The sequence below is a fragment of the Pagrus pagrus genome, assembly GCF_965226575.1.
Source record: "Pagrus pagrus genome assembly, chromosome: 14".
In the NCBI taxonomy this organism is placed as follows: domain Eukaryota; kingdom Metazoa; phylum Chordata; class Actinopteri; order Spariformes; family Sparidae; genus Pagrus; species Pagrus pagrus.
In genome coordinates this window covers 4,655,716-4,675,034 of record NC_140198.1, presented here as the reverse complement: position 1 = coordinate 4,675,034, position 19,319 = coordinate 4,655,716, and the positions used below count along the sequence as shown (strand labels likewise).

Here is a 19,319-nt window from a genome sequence, read left to right as displayed (position 1 = left end):
GTACAATTAAGGTTTTTAGAAACTTTCATTTCCTTATACAACCATGTGTTGTATGAGGATAAATTAAGTACCTTGTATGTGGAATATGCATTATTTTGGTGATAGCTGGATAGCAGGTATGGCCTCCGACCAGTAGTAGAATTCTGATCATCAACAACAACCCTCAATTCCTGTAATCTGCATCGATTTTAAACTAAATGAAGAAAAACTCAATGCTGGCAGTCATCAACATTTCACATTATTTCTGAGCCTGAGGTGGTGTCTTCAAAAAAATATTAAATAATAATAGAATATTCAATTTACTATGATATGACATGGAGAAAAGCAGCAAATTATTGTATAATGAAGAATATGCATTGTCTTGGGGATAGGTGGCTTAAGGTGTGGCCCCTGACCAGGCCTAGGGTCACCCTCTAAATCACTGAGCCTGCCCCTGTTCATTTAGATTTTTATTTTTTATTTATTTTATTTTTTTAAATGTATTTTCTTGAGGTTTCCGGTGCACTAGAAGCACATACGCACACCTCATCAATCAGATAAGCGCCTCTGTTTCCTGCAAGTCAGCGTTGAGGGCGTTTAAAACAAGCCCCAAACCTCTTTGTCATTCTCGGCGCTGACGTCATCACCGTGCGCCCTCTCCTCAGCCAGCCAGCGCTCGCTCGTGTTTACCGTGTAATTCAGTGAGCTGAGGCTTTTGTGTCGTCTCCAGCGAGCAGCTGAAACGCCGTTTTTTTGTTTTTTTTCTTGCGTGTGTGTGCGTTAAATGTGCGGTGGATTACATTTGTAGTCAACGTTAATTTATTCCAACATGGAGTCCGCAGATGCTAGCAACGAGGAGAAGGCAGGCTCCATGTCGGCGGCGCAGAGGAGAGCAGAGATCCGGAGGAGAAAGCTGCTCATGAATTCAGAAGACAGGATGAACAGGATCGTCGGATACACTAAAAACGAGTCTGAAAACAACGGTAGGCTGAGATAACTGATCAAGTGTTTTCCAATTTAAGGATATTACCAAGTCAGGTCAATTTTAATCAACGTGGTCTGATATCACTAATCACAAATCTGCCTCAAGGGGCAATGGTTGAAACGTCAGAAGAGCTAGCTTCAGTGGAGGGGCCCCTCTGCCAGCATAGTGAAATGACAGTATGGACAATCAGGATGACGTGATTGTAGGTAGCCACACAGATCATCTGCAGTGCAGACATGGATTATAAATGTGTGACGATACATCGATCCAGGTCGATATATCGATTCAGTGATCAACGATCCAATAGCATCGATGCGAAGTGAAAACATCGATTCATATCGCCGCCATCGTTAAGATACGCCTTTATTTTGACATTTTAAATACACATTTGAGTGTGTTTACATTGAGTCTTAATGTTTATGTAAATAAAGTCTTTTGTGGCTCCAGAGGAAGCTGCATTTAATCTGATACATTCCCCCCCAGTGATGTCACTCAGCGGCTAAGTTGCATTGTGGGCAATGTAGGCACCAGGTTTTGAAAAAGAAGAATAATGAATGGAGAAAAAAGAGGTGACATGTCTGGGTTCAGTAGTGTTGTACTGTAGAGTGCATACCTCCGCTCAATCATAGATACCAGCCACCTAAATACGGCTGATTTCTTTCATCAGGATCCATGCATTGTTTCCTGAGAAAGTAACGAGAATGTCATTAAAAAAAGCCCAATCTTGCAATGTTAAATAAAAAGAAAAGAAGTCCTGGATCTGTTCTCCTTAATGTGGTCTATTCTAGTCATGCTGACAAACCAACAAATGAACGGACACTGGTGAAAACATAACCTCCTCGGCAGAGGTAACAACAATTAATAGACGTATTCTTCAGCACTAGTTAAATCTAAAGTTGTCTTCACTCTGCAGCTGGAGCGTCCCGGCGTCCCACAGAGCCCCACTTCCACCTGGATCTCGACAGGACAGAGCCGTGGTCATCCTCTTCTTCCCCGAGGCCGTCTCCCTTCCTGCCAGAGGCTTCGGGGCTCATCAGCCGCTCTCAAAGCGCCACCCCAGAGAGGAGGGGCTCGCCCCTTCCAGGCATCTGTGAGCCACACGGAGGCTCTCTGGAAGACGACTTAGGGATCCGACAGAGGCCGAGGGGGGAGCGGGTGTCGGACGACATCAGCGGCTCCCCGCGCCGAGGCCTCCAGAAGTACCTGTCCCGATTTGACGATGCTATGAAACTGCGGGGTCAGCTGGCCAATGAGAAGCCGGCCCAGGATGGAGCGTCGGACCCAGAGGAGTTTGATCCCTTCATAGTCTTCAGGCTCATCGGCAGCATCCTCCTCGCTGTTTTTGTTAGGGTTTCTGTCTGCAAGTATCTGGTGAGTCTGCTCGCTGTAGACACTGTTGATTTGATGAATGTGAGATTAGCTCCTGACTCCTTTTACATGTTAACTGATGACAGTGCAGACACTGAAGTCACCCAGGGGCCTAAAACAGATCATTCACAAGGTTTTATATATATCTCAGCTCTTACTCAAACTCAACAGTACAGACATAGATTACAGTTTTAAGTCACAAAAACATCAGCAACCTCAACAACAGGATTTAAAACCATTAAAACAGTAACAACCAGAGTTCATGAGAGGAACTGTTTGCTGATATTAGCCCAGGTTTGATAATACTATGTCTGCCTACCAGAAACATGATGTTGTTATAATGTGACTCTCGTTTTTTTTTTCCCATTCTAGTCAATATTTGCTCCATTTCTGACCCTGGAACTGGCCTACATGGGGTTGTCCAAATACTTTCCAAAGGTGAGTGTGGACAGGCTGATCTGGATGCAGATTATTGTATTTAGGCCATGATTTCCAAAAAGTAATAATTTAATGAGCGATGTGAAGAGACACTTTGGAGGTGTCGGTGCTGAAAGTGACATGCAAAATTTTGGTAAAGGTTAGATAAGGTTTTCTCATGATACGGTCCTATCTAGATGACCTATTGTTGTTCCTCTGATGTCCTTGTGCCGAGGCTGCCAATCCTGTCGCTGCTGGACACACCCACAGTGATTATCATTGTTATTTTAAATGACATTTTAATGGTTTGTTTTGTATGTTCAAATATCACCTGATGGCTCCAGGAAGTCATCGGTTCTGCCAAGAAATAGTTCCTGAAACCAGAACTCTTTGTTTTTATATATATATTTTAAGCAGATGAAACAGATTTAGATTTAAGCTTCATATAGGTGATGCTGGTAGGTGTATTTTTAAACTCGGGACAGAGCCGGGCTAGCTGTTTCCCCATGATGTCAGTCTGCATGCTAAGCTAAACTAAGCCAAAACATAAGACTATAACATTCAGTCATTCATCAGGCAAAAATGTGAATGTTTATAGAGTTTTCCACAGTGGAAAGTTGCTTTCTATCACATTTTTTCTGACATTTCATGGACTAAACATTTGGTTTATTAACTACAAAAGAAAAAGTGTATTCTCTCCTCAGGACTCCTGAACTCTTCCTCACTCCACCATGAATAGTTTATTTTTCTGACTTGATTATGTGCAGTTTTTTTTTATGTGTATTCAGCTTAGATAGTTACAACATAAATGTCCCCTAATCAATCTTTGCACAATGACAAATGAATGAATCTTAAATCTTCTTGTTCCTCCAGGTGGAGAAGAAGGCCCAGACCACTGTGCTGACCGCTGCCCTGCTGCTCTCCGGCATCCCCGCTGAGGTCATCAACCGCTCCATGGACACCTACAGGAGGATGGGTGACGTCTTCGCCGACCTCTGCGTTTACTTCTTCACCTTCATTATTTCGCACGAGATCCTGCAGCTCTTCGGTTCAGAGACTCCCTGATGGACGGGGAGGATCTCTTTAACCTCGCCTCCCTTCTTCAACGTGCCCTCCTTGCGTCTCCCATAGCAACAAGACATGGTCATTTACGTCGGCTGACGTTGTTTTGTTGTCGACAGGCTGTCAACGAATCCTCGCTACCTTGTCATCAGGGAGGATTCACGCGTCAGCTGGACGAGTGCTCATTAATTCAGCGCTGCAGGATTTCACTAAGGCCGAGCAACATGTGAGCAGCGAGTTCAGAGTTTGTTACAGATCTTCAAGTCATTCTTTTATTTCCGCACTGAAGCTGAGAAACAGAAAAGTGTTTGTTTGTGAGAGGGATGTACAGTGGAATGCATCGTGCTGAGTGATTATTTGAATTTGTCAGGTCGAGCACAGAAAATGGTAAATATCGTATTCAAGAGTGGACAGTAGTTCAGTTCATCATCAGTCTGGAAGCTGTTTAACATGTGAATGGGAAACACTGGAGTCCCTCAAGGGCTGACATCTGAAACTGACACGACTGATTCTTCAAAAATCTGACGTCGATTCACTTCACAACGTGACAAATGTATGATCACACAGAATAATCAAACCGGTGTGCTCCAGTGCTTTGCGTTACATCAGAAAAACTCTTCACAAACAGAAACTTCAGAGAGTAGCTAGGCTGAAAGGCTGAAAGGCAGTGCACTGCTGCTTCTCTTAAGGGTGTCTCACGTGTCACCACCATACTTGCCAACCTTGAGAGCACAGAAATAGGCAGGATTACGAAACCAAAGTGGGGTTTCTGATAAAATTTGAGATCAAGAACTGTGTGTTAATTTAAAGAATGAATAGTAACAAAAAGTATTTAAAAAGTAAAATGCAACAACATTTTTTGTCATGTACATATATTTTAGTTTTAATTCTCATAAAACTATGTAGTCTACTTCGCCCTCTAGTGTAAACTTGTGAAAATCTGTGGCTTAAAGTAATCTCAGTCACTTTTCATCCATTCATTTTGCCCTTTCGAGAGTCTGTGCACACCATGGCCCTGTTTGTGACCCTCGTGATGGGGATTAACGCAGAACGACCCTGTGATCGACAGAAAATACCACCAGGCAGGTTTTACAGCCCCTTTCCTTTAAAACTTTACGTAAGAATCTGTAATTCTTCTCTCCAGGGCGTCTGACATGTGTTTAAATATTCATTCTCCTCTCCGTTTCTCACTCACTGAGATGGACAAGGTGCAGCAGTACAGCAGACTACACGCTGCACAGTTCCCGAAACAGGTTGTGATAAGTAAAAGGGGAATGAGTGTAAAAAATTGTCATAAGTCGGCAGGAATATGGGAAAATTGGGACCTTGAAAGAAAAGGAGGGGGAGGGCAGTGAGTATTGGGAGGGTTGGCAAGTATGATAACCACATCCAACAGTACTGACACGTCTTTGAGTGCGCTTCTACATCGCTGCTGCAAAATGAGACGTTAAACCAATGGAGGGTGGCAAAAACACGACTTTCAGCTCTTTAAAAACTCACATTGTTTGAGTGGAACCATTTATTTACAGTGAGATCATGTAACTTCTAAAGTCTGATAGCCTGCTGAATAAAGTCAACCTGTTAGTGTCAAAGTAACTGAACTGACTATATGACAACTGAATGAACCACACTGACCCTCGGAGGGAAGAGGTTCGGTGAGGTTCTCGATCCGTTATGACTGACAGTCACTGACTGATTTAAGCTAAAGGGTAGGACAGTAGGAGCATCAGTAGATGGCTTCTTAGTCCCCTAATTAATAATCTCATCGCCTCTGCTGATCCGTCACAACGTTGACAACATGGACGCTTTGTAGTGTCAGAGATGGTAACCGTCATGGAGGTCCAACAAAACATTTGCTTTGAAAAACTCTCTGCTCTGAGATTAGTTTCAAGAAGACCTCTAATGATTTCTTCTTCTTCATCTGGTCCTTCCCTCCGCTCTGCCATACATACATCAGCTGTATGCAGGTCGATACTGACATCCTACATGGCTGCACAGCCACCTTTTATAGCTATCTGTGGTGAAGGAAGAGTTCAGGGAGTAAATGCAGAGACATGGCAGCAGCCGGCCTTCATTTTAACACACTGACGATCTCATTGCAGGAGACACAGCAGTGTGATCCAGGTCGTTACGTCAGATTGTGCTGGCTACTCTATATATTCATACAAATAAACTGAGATCAAGAGCTTACATCACTGCTTTAATATCTTGACATGGGGTTGTACAGAAGAGAGAGATGGCAGAAGTACTCTGGACACAAGACATAAATAAGTATGAAGCGATTTAGACGCACATGGCCCTCCAGCATGTGGTAAATAAGAAATTAAAAGTGGTTAATAGTTTGAGTATTCAAGGGGAGACACTACAGGTGAAAAGGTTTAAAAAAGGGGAAGTTTTTCACTGTGGCGTCTCCTTTTATGACGTTTTTTGTAGCATTGTCGTCTTGCACGAACAAAAGAAGCTGAATTCTTCATCCATCGACTGAAGAACTGACCTTTATCGATCGAGCAACAGTCGTCGGTTCCTAATATTACTACTTAACTGGTGTCTTGAGAGCTTGAACTGTCCTTTAATTGATGGATAAGAATCATATATGTGTGTGTGTGTGTGTGTTGTGACAGATTTCCTCATGGACGGATCTTTATGTCATATTTTCTGTTACAATCTGTCACCCAGTGTTCAGAAGGGTCCACCTGTGTCACAGACGAGTTTTCCTCCCTTTGTTGACGTCGTGAAGTCAGAAGAAGCATTTAATCCTTGAATGTGGAGTGTGTTATTTTGCACGGCTGTGAGCTTAAACACGCAGTAAACCTCCTACAGTGTAAATACGTAACGAGAAGTGAGATTGACGGGAATGATTTGGGCTTTTACTGGAAATGAGTGTGAGGCGGTGGGAGTTTATCTGTGTTGAGTAATTCTGGTGATGTGTCCCGCTCTGCTTCATTCATACATACTTCATATATACTCTACTTCTGTGTGGTTATGTCCTCTCTCTGTACCTTTTGATTTCATCCAAATTAATTTATTAGTGTGAATATATATTTTTTTCATGTAAATGAATCTGTGATTTATCCTACGACTCGTCTGACCTACTTGATTGTTTTTGATAATGTTTACAGAATACCTGTTTTTAATGGCTCTTACGGTATCTTACATATTTGAACTTCAGTAACAACTTTAGTGTTGACATGATGTAAACAGTCTCTGCTTAAAAACGTACACCGGAATGATTAACTTTAACTTAAAATTCATACCAAATAAATACTACTCGTGTGACATACTCTTGTTTTTGTTGACTCTCACTTTCTTCATTTATTTTATTTATAGGATTATGTGACTGAGACAGTGCACAATAATAAACTTTCCCATGATATTGATTTCATTTGACTAGTTCTGAAGTGGGGATCTATGAGCGCCACCAGCAAAATGAAGAAAAGTTTCACTATATTCCAGTGGTTATAAATAATTATGTTGTAACAGGATTTAGACGTCTGGATGGGCAATAATTAATAATTATTGTTTCAAATGTCTAAGCATTTTGTCTCATTAAACAAAGGACAGTGAGCTTTTATTGGACCATAAAACACATTGTGTAATTTTGCATACATTTTACAGACAAAGATATAAATCGATATTGGAAAAATATTCCTCCATCTGTCTTTAAAGGGGCAATATGAAAGAATTGGCCGCTTCTTTAATTCATACTCCAAACAACAGCATTCTGTTTGTACATCCATGACTGTAGCTGCTGTTGGCTAGTTAGCTCAGTTAGCAGCTATTCTTTTATTATTTATAAGGCACTACATGGTCTCGCACACAAATGCTTTTATATATTATATTATATTATATTATATTATATTGTATTGTATTATATTAGCTTCTTGTCTTTTACTCTTTATCTTTTATTATTCTAACTTTTCATGTTATTGCAATTGGTGTGCATTATTCTCTTAACTGTTTGAAAGGTGCAATATAAATAAAGTTTGATTTATTGATTTCTGTACTGATTGATTGATTGATTGATTGAACTAAATTCCAGTACCACCTCAGATCCAGTATAAGAGGTTCTCTACCTGCTTCTGTTCCTCTTGGTGCCACAGGGTCCAGTTGTTTTATCGTGTTGTTGTTGTTGCGGGACTTCCGGCCTCCCGCCGCTGGGTGGCGCTCTACGCTGGCCACTGTACGAGTTTGTGCGCCGGAGTGTCGCAGTTTGCTTACGTGTGCAGGTTGAAAGGCACAAACAACCGCTCACCGCACCACAGTCGTCATTTTCTGTGAACTACTTTGAGTTTTGTTATACGAGCTAACTTGGTGGACTAGCGATGGGACGCGAGTCGAGGTATGTCGGAAATATCAGGTCAATAAAGTGTTTTTTTATCTCCGGTTGAAGCTCCTGTGACTAACTGCCACGGCTGCTAAATTTGAGACGTTTTAATCTCGATGGCTAATTTCGATTAGCATGCTAGCTACGACATTCCCATGTTAAGTGCATATCAGTCAGCAGTCTATATCATTTAGCCGCGCAGTCTGAATTAAACGTTGTTGTTGTTTTTTTAAGTATTAATTAAGATTATTATTATTCTGCTTTGTCTTCAGACACTACAGGAAACGTTCAGCGTCTCGGGGAAGGTCAGGTAGCCGATCAAAGAGTCGCTCCCCGGACAAACGCTCCAAGAAAGACGAGCGGGACCGAGACCGAAGCAGGAGAGAGCGGTCACGGAGCCGGGACCGCCGCAGGTCCCGGTCCAGAGACAGAAAACGAGCCAGGTGGGTGCTCTGTGCTGTTGCATATTAACAACACATGAGTGATAAAGAGAGAGACTGCATCTGTTTACATAAAGCAACCGAACGGTGCCATGGCTGCAGGTCTGTTTGTATTTACAGCCTTGCAGGGCCTCAGTGATGGGATCTCACACCACATGTTGTTTTCACTACAATTTCAATGTAACCCATGTTTTACATGATTTTGCCATGTTCAGGTAGTTTTTCAGAGTTGTGCAGTGCTATATTTTAGACTGAAGAAGAGACAGGGAAGAGGACTGTTTTGCTGCAGCACCATCACATCTAGATTGAGGTGTTTATTGCACCTGTGACATATTAATACCGTGATTATCTGCAGCAGACATCTTGAGGTTTTACTTTTAGATGCTTGTGTTCATTACAGTGAAAAGTCTTTAGTGGATTGCGCCTGTGTTGTGTGCACAATGGACAAACTTATTATTATAAAGCGAAAAGGATCAGTGTTGCCACGCTCTGTTATTTTGTGTTTTCATGTCGTTTCATGCCTTTGCTGTCCAGGCGCTCCAGGAGCAGAGAGAGGAGGAGGTCCAGGAGCCGAGAGAGGAGGAGGTCGGGCAGCAGGACCCGAGCAAGGAGGTCCCGATCCGGTAGCCCCAGCAAGAGCAGGAGAGATGAAAAGTGAGGCTTTAAAATAATCAAAGATGTCTAGACAGACGGTGCAGCTCTGGCAACCAAAACACCTGAAATCATCAAGTGTAATTAAATAAATGCATCTTTTTGGTGCAGCTTTCATATGTTAGAAGCACACGTGGACACACAAGGTGACACATTGAAGTTTGTCAAAAGGTGGTTTACCCCTTTTTATGAAACGGCAACAATCTTCTCGATAACATACTGGCAAATTGATTGTTATGGGTAGGTTTTCTGTCAGGTTTTCTTCCCAAAATCAAGCCCTTAATCACTTCAAGCAAGTGTACTGACAAGAATAATTTTAACATGCTTTATCGATTCTCTTTGTTGCTATCTTTCCCACAGGTCAAGGAGCAGAGAGAAAGACAACGTTGATCCTGTATCCGACAAGAAAAAGGTTAAAGAGGAGAAAGAGGATGAGAAAGTTGAAGATGTAAGTGCCATGGATTCAGTTCTTGATAACCTCTTAAACATCGCCACATAGTAGATGGTTGAAATATTTTATGATCTTAATTTTATGTCCATGCAGCAAGACTTTGACCAGAACAAGCTGGAGGAGGAGATGAGGAAGAGGAAGGAGCGTGTGGAGAAGTGGAGGGAAGAGCAGAGGAAGAAGGCCATCGAAAACATCGGAGAGATCAAGAAAGAACTGGAGGAGATGAAGCAGGGCAAGAAGTGGAGCCTGGAGGATGATGATGGTGAGGAAGCACTGTTATAAACGACCTACTAGGAGTGAGCTGAAGTAACTCGGTTAAAGTTTTGTTTGACAGTTTTATCCTGTAAGTAGAGTATTTGTTCTTGAAGTGTAAGATCTTGAGTTAAATTCTCCTAATTCCCAAAAATGCTCCAAAGTATCTCACTTTATAAATATTATTTTAATTGTCAGGTGAACCATTAATTATTATTATTGCCCGTTACAAGTTGATGTGATGTTTTACTGTTGTTTACTTGGTTAAAAAAAACAGAAACAAAGTATCTGTACACTGTATCCAGCAATGTTTGTAAGTAGTTAATTAATACTTATCAGCACAAACGACAGCCTTACATTACATTTGACTCTTCATTGCAGACGATGACGAGGATATTTCAGCTCCAATGGAGGCTGACGACGATGAAGATTTGGAAGGAAAAGGGGACATGAAAGAGAAGGAGATAAAGGAGGAGAAGAAGGAGGAGGGTGAGAAGGAGAAGGAGACCCCAATGGAGCAGCAGGCCGAGGAGGACGATGTGGATCCTCTGGACGCCTACATGGAGGAGGTGAAACAGGAGGTGAAGAAGTTCAACATGGGAGGCATGAGAGGAAATGATAAGGTGAGTGTGAGGCGAAAATACGGCATCATTTAAGCCTGGAGACAAGTCCTCTGATGTTCGATATCCAAACTCGATTTTCGAAATTGATTTAACTGTAATTAAAACACATGGACAGTCAGATTTTAACAACAGATTGTCACAACCTCCTGAGGATTATAAATGAAATGCAATCAATTAATATACTATTTTAGTTTTGGGCTGCCAGGCTGTAGACGTCCTTTTTCCATATGCAAACACACTAAACCACACTGTCAGTAAACCCTTGCATTGGCTGTAAAACATTTTTATTCTTCACTCTCAGTTGTCAACACATGCATGTGTTTTGTTTTTTCGATCGTCAACAGAAAGGAGCAATGACAGTAACCAAAGTGGTGACAGTTGTTAAAACCAAAAAAGGACCCCACACTCACAAGAAGAAGGGTGAGCTGATGGAGAACGACCAGGATGCTATGGAAGTGAGTTTCTTGTTTTTAACTCCTAACAATGTTTTGTTGTTTTGTCATCAGCGAAAAGTTATCCTTTACCAAAGCAACACGACTCCTCTCTCAGGTTTGAATGTGTACCTATCAAACAGTATTTCAGTTTTCTTGCTGTTTCGTGCATTAAGTAGAGTTTCTGATTTAAGCTCTCATCAGGCGAAAAACTTCTTCTGATGGAACACACTTCTAACTATTCACAACGTAAACAATGTGTTTGACAGTACTCATCAGAGGAGGAGGAGGTGGATCTGCAGACGGCTCTGACGGGCTTCCAGACCAAACAGAGGAAGGTCCTCGAGCCTGTCGACCACGGGAAGATCCAGTACGAACCATACAGAAAGAACTTCTACGTGGAGGTCCCCGAGCTCACCAGGATGACTCAGGAGGGTCAGTAAACCAAACTGATTAGCTCTTCTCCCACCACGTGTGAATCTTCACTGGCCTCACGATTCGATTCTGATTCAGCTGTCAGCGTTTTGAATGCAAAACGATTCTCGATGCTTCTCAGTGTATGGCATCCTCAATGATGTATATTACAGCGCATGGCTACTATTCATCATTTAAATTCCCCTTTCATTCAGAGAGTCTTTCCAATAATCAAATTAAAAGCTGCATCTTTTCAATACATGACATTAGAATAACAAAAAATGTATCCGCTGCAGTGCCTTACGTGTTTGTTGTAATCCACAGTAATACTGTTTTCACGTGGCAGCTTTACGATAAGGCATTTATTGACTTTGCTGCACACACCTTTTTATTTATTTATGTAGGTAATAATAAATAACATCAACCAGTTATCATATCTTTATTTATAAGCCTTCGCTACCCATTTAACATTTTTTTTTTAATCATTACAGATGTGAATGCATTCAGGCTGGAGCTGGAAGGGATTATCGTCAAAGGGAAGGGCTGTCCCAAGCCCATCAAGACCTGGGTGCAGTGTGGAGTGTCTATGAAAATCCTCAGCGCTATGAAGAAGTGAGTCTGACTCATGGTGACTGCTGGTGTGAGGACCTTTATGAGGGGCAAGAGAGTGATTTATCAATGACTTTGCCAATGGAAAGTAAAAAAAAGATAGCGTAAATGTGTAAATGGCTCGAGCACTGATTCAGGTTCACGTGCAGGAGCTCATGTTTTCGAAATATGAAATAAATTCAGCTGGACATGAATTTGCAGGTAATGCAGGAGTATTGAGACGTGTTTTTTTTGTTGTGCACGTAGGCACGGCTACGACAAGCCCACCCCCATCCAGGCTCAGGCAATCCCTGCCATCATGTCGGGCCGAGACCTCATCGGCATCGCTAAGACCGGCAGCGGGAAAACCATCGCCTTCCTGCTGCCCATGTTCCGGCACATTATGGACCAGAGGCCTCTCGAGGAGTCTGAGGGACCGATCTGTAAGGAATAAATAATTTCATACTGCCTGTAGGCATCACTCTAACATTTACAAAGATGTTTCCTGTTTTTATTGACCATATTCAGAAAATAAATGAATAACTGAAGTGGTTTGAGACAGAAATTAAGAACTGGGATTGCAGGATGTGGTTTAAGTCCCAAATGTAGGTCAAAGGAAGACTAAAATAGGACTCATTTTAATAACCCTCTGGCCGTTTTGTGCTTCCACAGCATTTCTAATCTTCATCAGCCGTCCTCAAAGTCCATTTTACCTCAGTTAATGTTCTTGGTAAAATATATTGCATCAAATATTTACACATATTGTGAAAACAGAAGTGCTCAAGATAGTCAAAAATAAAAATATACTCTATTCTCATCATGCTTTCCTTCTTCTGCCACAGCGGTCATCATGACTCCGACCAGAGAGTTGGCTCTGCAGATCACCAAGGAGTGCAAGAAGTTCTCCAAGCCGCTTGGACTCAGGGTGGTGTGTGTTTATGGAGGCACAGGTATCAGCGAACAGGTAAACAAACACACACAAGGGCTTCAGTTGTCTTACAATGATTCCATTTTTGAAGTCCACAGCAGGAAGGAAGAGCTAAATACTGCACAAAGATACTCAGTGATCTAACCAGAAGGCCTTAGTAGACCATTATGCAATTATACAAGCTTTTATAATTAAGGATAAAAAACTTGTAAAGAAGTGAGCTTTAACAGACCGATGTAGCCCGCTCCTCATCTCTGCTCGTTGTTGTTTGCTTCCAGATTGCTGAGCTGAAGAGAGGAGCTGAGATCATCGTGTGCACACCGGGAAGAATGATTGACATGTTGGGGGCCAACAGCGGTGAGTTCACACACCTGGACCCTCTCACTTCTTTACTCTGATAGGCTGTGAAGCATTTTTAATGCCTTGTGAACCTTTTGTTCATTACCTTGCATGTAATAAATGTTACAATATGATAAATAACATAATGATCCAAGTCAGTACCACTTACTAAACTGTCGACATTATTTGAGCACCTTTGGGATCAGTCATATCCACAAGACAGTGATGTGTTTCCTGAAGATCAGGGCAAGTGCAGGTAGGTGGATCTGGTGCTGCTCCCTCCGTGGCTCCTCAAACTTCAAGCCAGTGGCGACCAAAATGTTTGATATGTGTATGGTAACATTGTGTATCAGGATATGTAACTTGTGATGTTAAATGAGAGTAGCTTAAATTCTCAACCAGGGCTCTACGATGTTATTGTTTTACTACATACTGTATACTCTCATGAATAAATTCAAACTGCCTGGAAGGGAAGTGCATCTTAATATTCAAAGCACAGATGGAGATTTTCCAGTTATTTTCACAGATCTCACAGCCATAATATCGTAGCTGTGTCCCTCATTATCTTTAATTTGGAGCTCATGTTGCTCCTGAGAATAAATATCACTGTAGAGCCCTGCACAGCGCTGAGCATTTGCATAAAAATGTGAAGAGATACTTGGAAATCTGTTTGTGATGTTGTTTGTGTATTTGCTGACCCTGTTTTATTGTACATGTGTAAATCCTTAATGACTCTCTGAGCACTCATTGTACTGTAATAGAAGGGTTTTTTGTTGTTTCCACACATGCGAGGTAATCTGTAATATGTTTCCCTTGTAGGTGAAAAGGCGCTTGGTCAGATAATGCTTGATGGGGCTCCATCTCTTGTATTGTATCTTGAGGCTGTTTTGTGACTTTTACAGGTCCCTCGTGCCCCTGAGATGGTACGCAAGATCAGAGTCAACAAAAAAAGAGAAACATTTTGAAGTATTAATAAAGATAAAACCCTGGCCGGTTGAAACTAGTTCTCAGAAGAATGTACTGAAGTTTTGTTGTCAAGTAATATCGAATAGTTGTACCCTGAAAAAGGCTGTCTGTGTTTGGTAGTTAGTGTTTTTTGAGGAAAGCAGCGCTGACTTTGACTTGAGGTTAACTGTTTCCGTCCTGCTCCTCTCCCTCGGTCCGTAGGTCGAGTCACCAACCTGCGCAGAGTTACATATGTGGTGTTGGACGAAGCAGACAGGATGTTTGACATGGGCTTTGAGCCACAGGTGGGTGCCATTCTTTCTCTGTGTCTCCTGCTGACATCAGTACCCTGATGATGGCATAAATACTTGAACCCAGTGCAAATTAAGGAATTAAAATACACTGTGTTGTCTTGGATTAAAAGCTGCCCAGTAAAGGAGAGAAAAATCAAATTAAAACAATTTTAAAAAGAAAAAAAAAGCTCCTTGGTTGCTCACCAGGTGGAGAGTGTGCCCTACGAAAGGAAGGCTCAGTAGTGGCCTGTGTTTGAATCCAGCCTGTAGCCCTTTGCTGCATGTCTTCCCCTTCGTCTCCTCGCTTTCCTGTCAGACTCTACAAGTTGTCCTATCCAAATAAAGTCTAAAAACACATAAATGTTGAATGTATTACTATTATAATTATTATAAAATATCCAAAAAAAGAAGAAGAAAATGAATTGACAGAATTCAGTATCATCTAGTTGTCGTGTGGTCTCTCTCCCAGGTGATGCGCATTGTGGACAATATACGTCCAGACCGTCAGACGGTCATGTTTTCGGCCACCTTCCCCAGAGCCATGGAGGCGCTGGCTCGTAGGATCCTTGCCAAGCCCATTGAGGTCCAGGTGGGAGGCCGCAGTGTCGTCTGCTCTGATGTCGAACAACACGTGGTAAATCACCTACGTTTCATCTTCATCTCATTGATAATGGTTTATTTATAGGCCATATTTGGACTATCACATATTATTCCTTTTTCTTTTCAAACTCATTGATAACCCAGTTCAAATCAGTCCCTCATCTCTCTCCATCTCCCTCTCTCCTTATTTTGCATTTGTTTCTGTAGCTGGTGATTGATGAGGACAAGAAGTTCCTGAAGCTACTGGAGCTGCTGGGTCACTACCAGGAGAAGGGCTCAGTCATCATCTTTGTGGACAAGCAGGAGCATGCAGACGCACTGCTGAAAGACCTGATGAAAGCTTCGTACCCCTGCATGTCCCTACATGGAGGTGAGTGGTCACATTTGGGATGCACTGATAACATGTTGACAGCTGGATGTTTTTACCGGTGACAAGTTTCAATCCAGAATTCAAAATTTGTGACTGTGAACAACTTGATGAGGGAAGAAATGTCACTGGACAATCAGAGCATCTTACATTCAGTATCTCAAGTAACAAAAAATGAAAATAGGTTATTGGCCAACTCACATGTGGGTGAAAAAACCTATTTTGAAGAGCATCCGTTTTCTGCTTTCTGTCTAATGTTTGATATTTCACAAGTTCCTTTCCTTCTGTCCTCTTAGGAATTGACCAGTACGACAGAGACAGCATCATCAATGACTTTAAGAATGGAGCGTGTCGCCTGATGGTGGCCACCTCTGTGGCAGCCAGAGGCCTGGACGTCAAGCAGCTGATCCTGGTGGTCAACTACAACTGTCCTAACCACTACGAGGACTACGTCCACAGAGCCGGACGCACAGGCCGAGCAGGCAACAAGGTCGGCTCCTTCAAACTGAACTTGTGTTGTGTTTTTGATGCTTGTTTTTAATCCTATGGACGTTTATATCTTGACATGTCTCTACATTCTGTCCCCTTTTTCAGGGCTACGCCTACACCTTCATCACTGAGGATCAGGTCCGGTATGCTGGTGACATCATCAAAGCCTTGGAGCTGTCTGGCTCTCCTGTCCCGCCTGAACTGGAGCAGCTTTGGGCCTCCTTCAAAGACCAACAGAAAGCGGTAAGATGAGGGAAAAGGGGGTCTAAAACAGTGAAGAGTGTGTGAGCATCAGAGCTGTGTCACGAGGCAGCGTGAGTTGGCAGTGGGAGGAAATAGTTTGAATTTCTGAAATTTTTACAAATGTCATTATCAGAATTTATGTATGGTGATGCTGGAAAATGAAGCTGTCCCTTGATTTAAGTTTTGTCTTTTTTTAAAAATGTTTCAACCAGCCAGTTCAGCTTCCTTTACACTTACAGAGCACTGACTCACTGTTGCATATTTCACTCATCGTTCACTCAGCTCTTCTCAAGAAGATTTGCTTAGATTGAGTACATCAATATGCAAACAAACATATGTAAATATGTTCAAGTTGTGCTGCCTCAATAACCAAGTAGACCCAGTTTGGTTATCTAGAAACTCTTGACAAAGAAATGAGTATACTGTTTTTTTCTCCTTTCCTTTTTCTATGCAGGAGGGTAAGACCATTAAGAGCAGCAGCGGCTTCTCAGGAAAAGGCTTCAAGTTTGACGAGACGGAGCATGCCTTGGCCAATGAGAGGAAGAAGCTGCAGAAAGCTGCTCTTGGACTGCAGGACTCTGATGACGAGGACGGAGCCCTGGATGTGAGTGAACATTTAAATTTCCCAGTTTGTTACTGGCAACTAAACGATCAACTGTTACTCTTTGGTATCTTAAGTTTGCCAGTTACAATTTCAGAAATTATACTAGTTAATAATATCACAGCTCCAATCTATCTGAATCGTCTTCCCTTTTCTCAGATTGAGGAGCAAATTGAGAGCATGTTCAACTCTAAGAAGAGGGTGAAGGATCTGTCTGCTCCCGGGGCGGCCACCGGCGCTGCAGGAACTGTAACCTCGACAGCATCTGTTCCCGGAGGGCTGCCAGGCCTCGGACCCACGTCTGCAGGAAACATCCAGAAACTGGAGATGGCCAAGAGGCTGGCGCTCAAGATCAACGCTCAGAAGAACCTGGGCGCCGAGGCTCAGGTACGTCCAACTGAGATTAAATGTGTCAGTGCAGGAGGTGTGTTTGCGTTCACGGTGAGACGTGGAAAGCCAGAGGAAACGAGTTTTACCTGTTAATCACTGCATACAGAACCAGTCCTAAGTTATTATTTATTTCACTTGAGCTCAAAATGTCCTCTCCACGTCTCTTTTCTTTTGCCATTTATTTCTTGTTTTCTTTTTATGTTTCTGTATCCTTTGCGTGATGATTGTTTTTCCCTCCAACTAAAATCAAACTTGCTTTTCTCTTCCTGTGCAGGACGTGATGCAGCAGGCCACCAACGCCATCCTGCGTGGCGGCACCATCATGACACCCTCGGTGTCGGCCAAGACCATCGCGGAGCAGCTGGCGGAGAAGATCAACGCCAAGCTGAACTACACCCCCGTGGAGAAGCTGGAGGAGGAGCGGCAGGCGGCTGAACAGGCTGAGACCGTCAAGAGATACGAAGAGGAGCTGGAGATCAACGACTTCCCTCAGGTCAGCAGCGCACAGTGCAGAGCTGCTTCATTTTTCATCCTTGTTTTTGTATTTTTCCAGTGCCATGAGAGGTTCAGTTAGTATCACAAGCTGTCGTTTTATTAAAGAAGAAACTAACATAAAACATTCCTTGCTTATTATTTTTTAAATGTTTAGTCCGCAAAAACTCAACTAATCTGCTTCATCAGCAGGCCCACATGAACTTTGACGACAGCTCTGCAGATTTTAAATGAGTACAGTTGCTGCTTGTTAAACTCAAAACGTTAACACATCTCCGCCCTCTTGTGCATCTGTGGGACAGTCGTGTCGTTTTCAGTTCCCGTTAAGATCAAAGTTTGTGGTGCAGTGTGACAATGAGTCAAAATGTGGATTTTCTGCTGAGGAACTAAGAACTAAATATTTATTTCAACCTGCTTGAGATCATTTTAGGTTGTTTGAATGTATTCTGTTTATTTTTTTCTCAAAAACAACCTTCATTATGTTGAATAATGAAGATTCTGGTTTTGGTCCATTCATCATGAATGTGTCGCTGCGATTTGATTGACAGTGGAGGCTACACAAACAACAGCCTCACAACTGTCATCAGACTCGCATGAAAAACATCGCTCTACATAAAGAACTGATCACAAAAATCTTCCTCTTTTTCCCCTGTTCTTCCTCAGACGGCCAGGTGGAAGGTGACCTCTAAAGAGGCTCTGCAGAGGATCGGTGAATACTCTGAAGCCGCCATCACCATCAGAGGAACCTATTTCCCTCCAGGCAAAGAGCCCAAGGAGGGAGAACGCAAGATCTACCTGGCTATTGAAAGTATGTGCCAGGGAAATTATTTTTCAGTGTTACTTTCCAGAACGCAACTCCCAATATTTCAATGTACCTCTGAGGTCTAATACTGTACATTCATGTGTTGCTGTCTAGGTGCAAACGAACTGGCTGTACAGAAAGCCAAAACAGAGATTACACGGTTAATCAAAGAAGAGCTCATCAGATTAGTAAGTATCAATAACAGTGATGGGTGCCACGCTGATATCAGGATAAAAAGAAGCCTGTTTGACTGTTTGTCTGACACTAGATATGAAGAGCAGGTGTGCGTTCAGCAAATATCTATGAAAGATGTCGCTTATTGTCCTTTCTCTCCTTTTTTTTTTTTTAGCAAAATTCCTACCAGCCGACGAGCAAAGGCCGGTACAAAGTGTTGTAGAGGAGGACGCGAGGCTCGCTGGAGGCGTTTCTCCATCTCTCACCAGTCTGCTGTCATCTCTACTGTTGCATCAAAGTGGTTGAAGAATATTTTAGTCTATATTTTTTAATGATGTTTCCTTCGATTGCCTAAGTTTAGTGAATGTTTTTTTTTTTTCCTCCTTAGTTTCAGTTGATTTTATAAATCGACAGACCGTAAATACCAAAAGCATCAGACGTGATGCTGTTAAGACCTCTGGTGTCATTGAGCCATTTGTAATGTCTTTTAAATATAAGACCTCTTCTCATGTTGTTTTCTTTGTGATATTTCACCCTGTTGTATGTACGAGAAACATACCGATCATTTACAAAGAGATCCCAGATGTTTTTACTTTTCCTCACAATAAAAACAACGTGTTGCTAAGGAAATGAACTTGGTTTTTTTGTCCAGCTGTTTGCATTATAACAGG

General features: G+C 42.3%; 2 protein-coding genes across 3 annotated transcripts; both read left to right on the top strand.

Moving 5' to 3' along the window:
• The first annotated feature begins 624 nt into the window (after positions 1–624).
• On the top strand, positions 625–7,091 carry camlg (calcium modulating ligand). Its single transcript, XM_084374354.1, has 4 exons — positions 625–962; positions 1,878–2,335; positions 2,705–2,770; positions 3,623–7,091. The coding sequence occupies exons 1-4, from the start codon at positions 809–811 to the stop codon at positions 3,812–3,814; spliced, it is 870 nt and encodes a 289-aa protein (XP_084230480.1). The 5' UTR covers positions 625–808; the 3' UTR covers positions 3,815–7,091.
• Positions 7,092–8,021: 930 nt separating this feature from the next.
• Positions 8,022–19,282, top strand: ddx46 (DEAD (Asp-Glu-Ala-Asp) box polypeptide 46). Of its 2 annotated transcripts, none has more exons than XM_084374454.1 (23): positions 8,022–8,150; positions 8,408–8,578; positions 9,110–9,229; positions 9,587–9,674; positions 9,771–9,939; positions 10,311–10,552; positions 10,897–11,007; positions 11,253–11,418; positions 11,889–12,009; positions 12,253–12,428; positions 12,828–12,949; positions 13,192–13,270; positions 14,420–14,502; positions 14,960–15,124; positions 15,298–15,460; positions 15,754–15,947; positions 16,052–16,189; positions 16,644–16,793; positions 16,950–17,177; positions 17,455–17,673; positions 18,336–18,480; positions 18,589–18,662; positions 18,824–19,282. In XM_084374454.1, exons 1-23 carry the CDS (start codon positions 8,134–8,136, stop codon positions 18,869–18,871), a joined length of 3,189 nt encoding a protein of 1,062 aa, XP_084230580.1. In that variant the 5' UTR covers positions 8,022–8,133; the 3' UTR covers positions 18,872–19,282. The 2 variants fall into 2 exon arrangements, with proteins under 2 accessions (XP_084230580.1, XP_084230579.1); XM_084374453.1 differs by having other exon boundaries at positions 8,027–8,168.
• The last annotated feature ends 37 nt before the right edge of the window (positions 19,283–19,319 follow it).

What these genes read in the sequence shown, in the direction of transcription:
- ddx46 (XM_084374453.1), top strand. Translation starts at nt 8,134, where the DNA reads ATGGGACGCGAGTCGAGGTATGTCGGAAATATCAG. An exon ending in AAGAGCAGGAGAGATGAAAA is followed by an intron (nt 9,230 to 9,586) that starts GTGAGGCTTTAA and finishes TCTTTCCCACAG; the next exon opens with GTCAAGGAGCAGAGAGAAAG. An exon ending in GCACAGGTATCAGCGAACAG is followed by an intron (nt 12,950 to 13,191) that starts GTAAACAAACAC and finishes GTTTGCTTCCAG; the next exon opens with ATTGCTGAGCTGAAGAGAGG.
- camlg (XM_084374354.1), top strand. Translation starts at nt 809, where the DNA reads ATGGAGTCCGCAGATGCTAGCAACGAGGAGAAGGCAGGCTCCATGTCG. An exon ending in AAACGAGTCTGAAAACAACG is followed by an intron (nt 963 to 1,877) that starts GTAGGCTGAGAT and finishes TTCACTCTGCAG; the next exon opens with CTGGAGCGTCCCGGCGTCCC. An exon ending in TTTCTGTCTGCAAGTATCTG is followed by an intron (nt 2,336 to 2,704) that starts GTGAGTCTGCTC and finishes TTCCCATTCTAG; the next exon opens with TCAATATTTGCTCCATTTCT.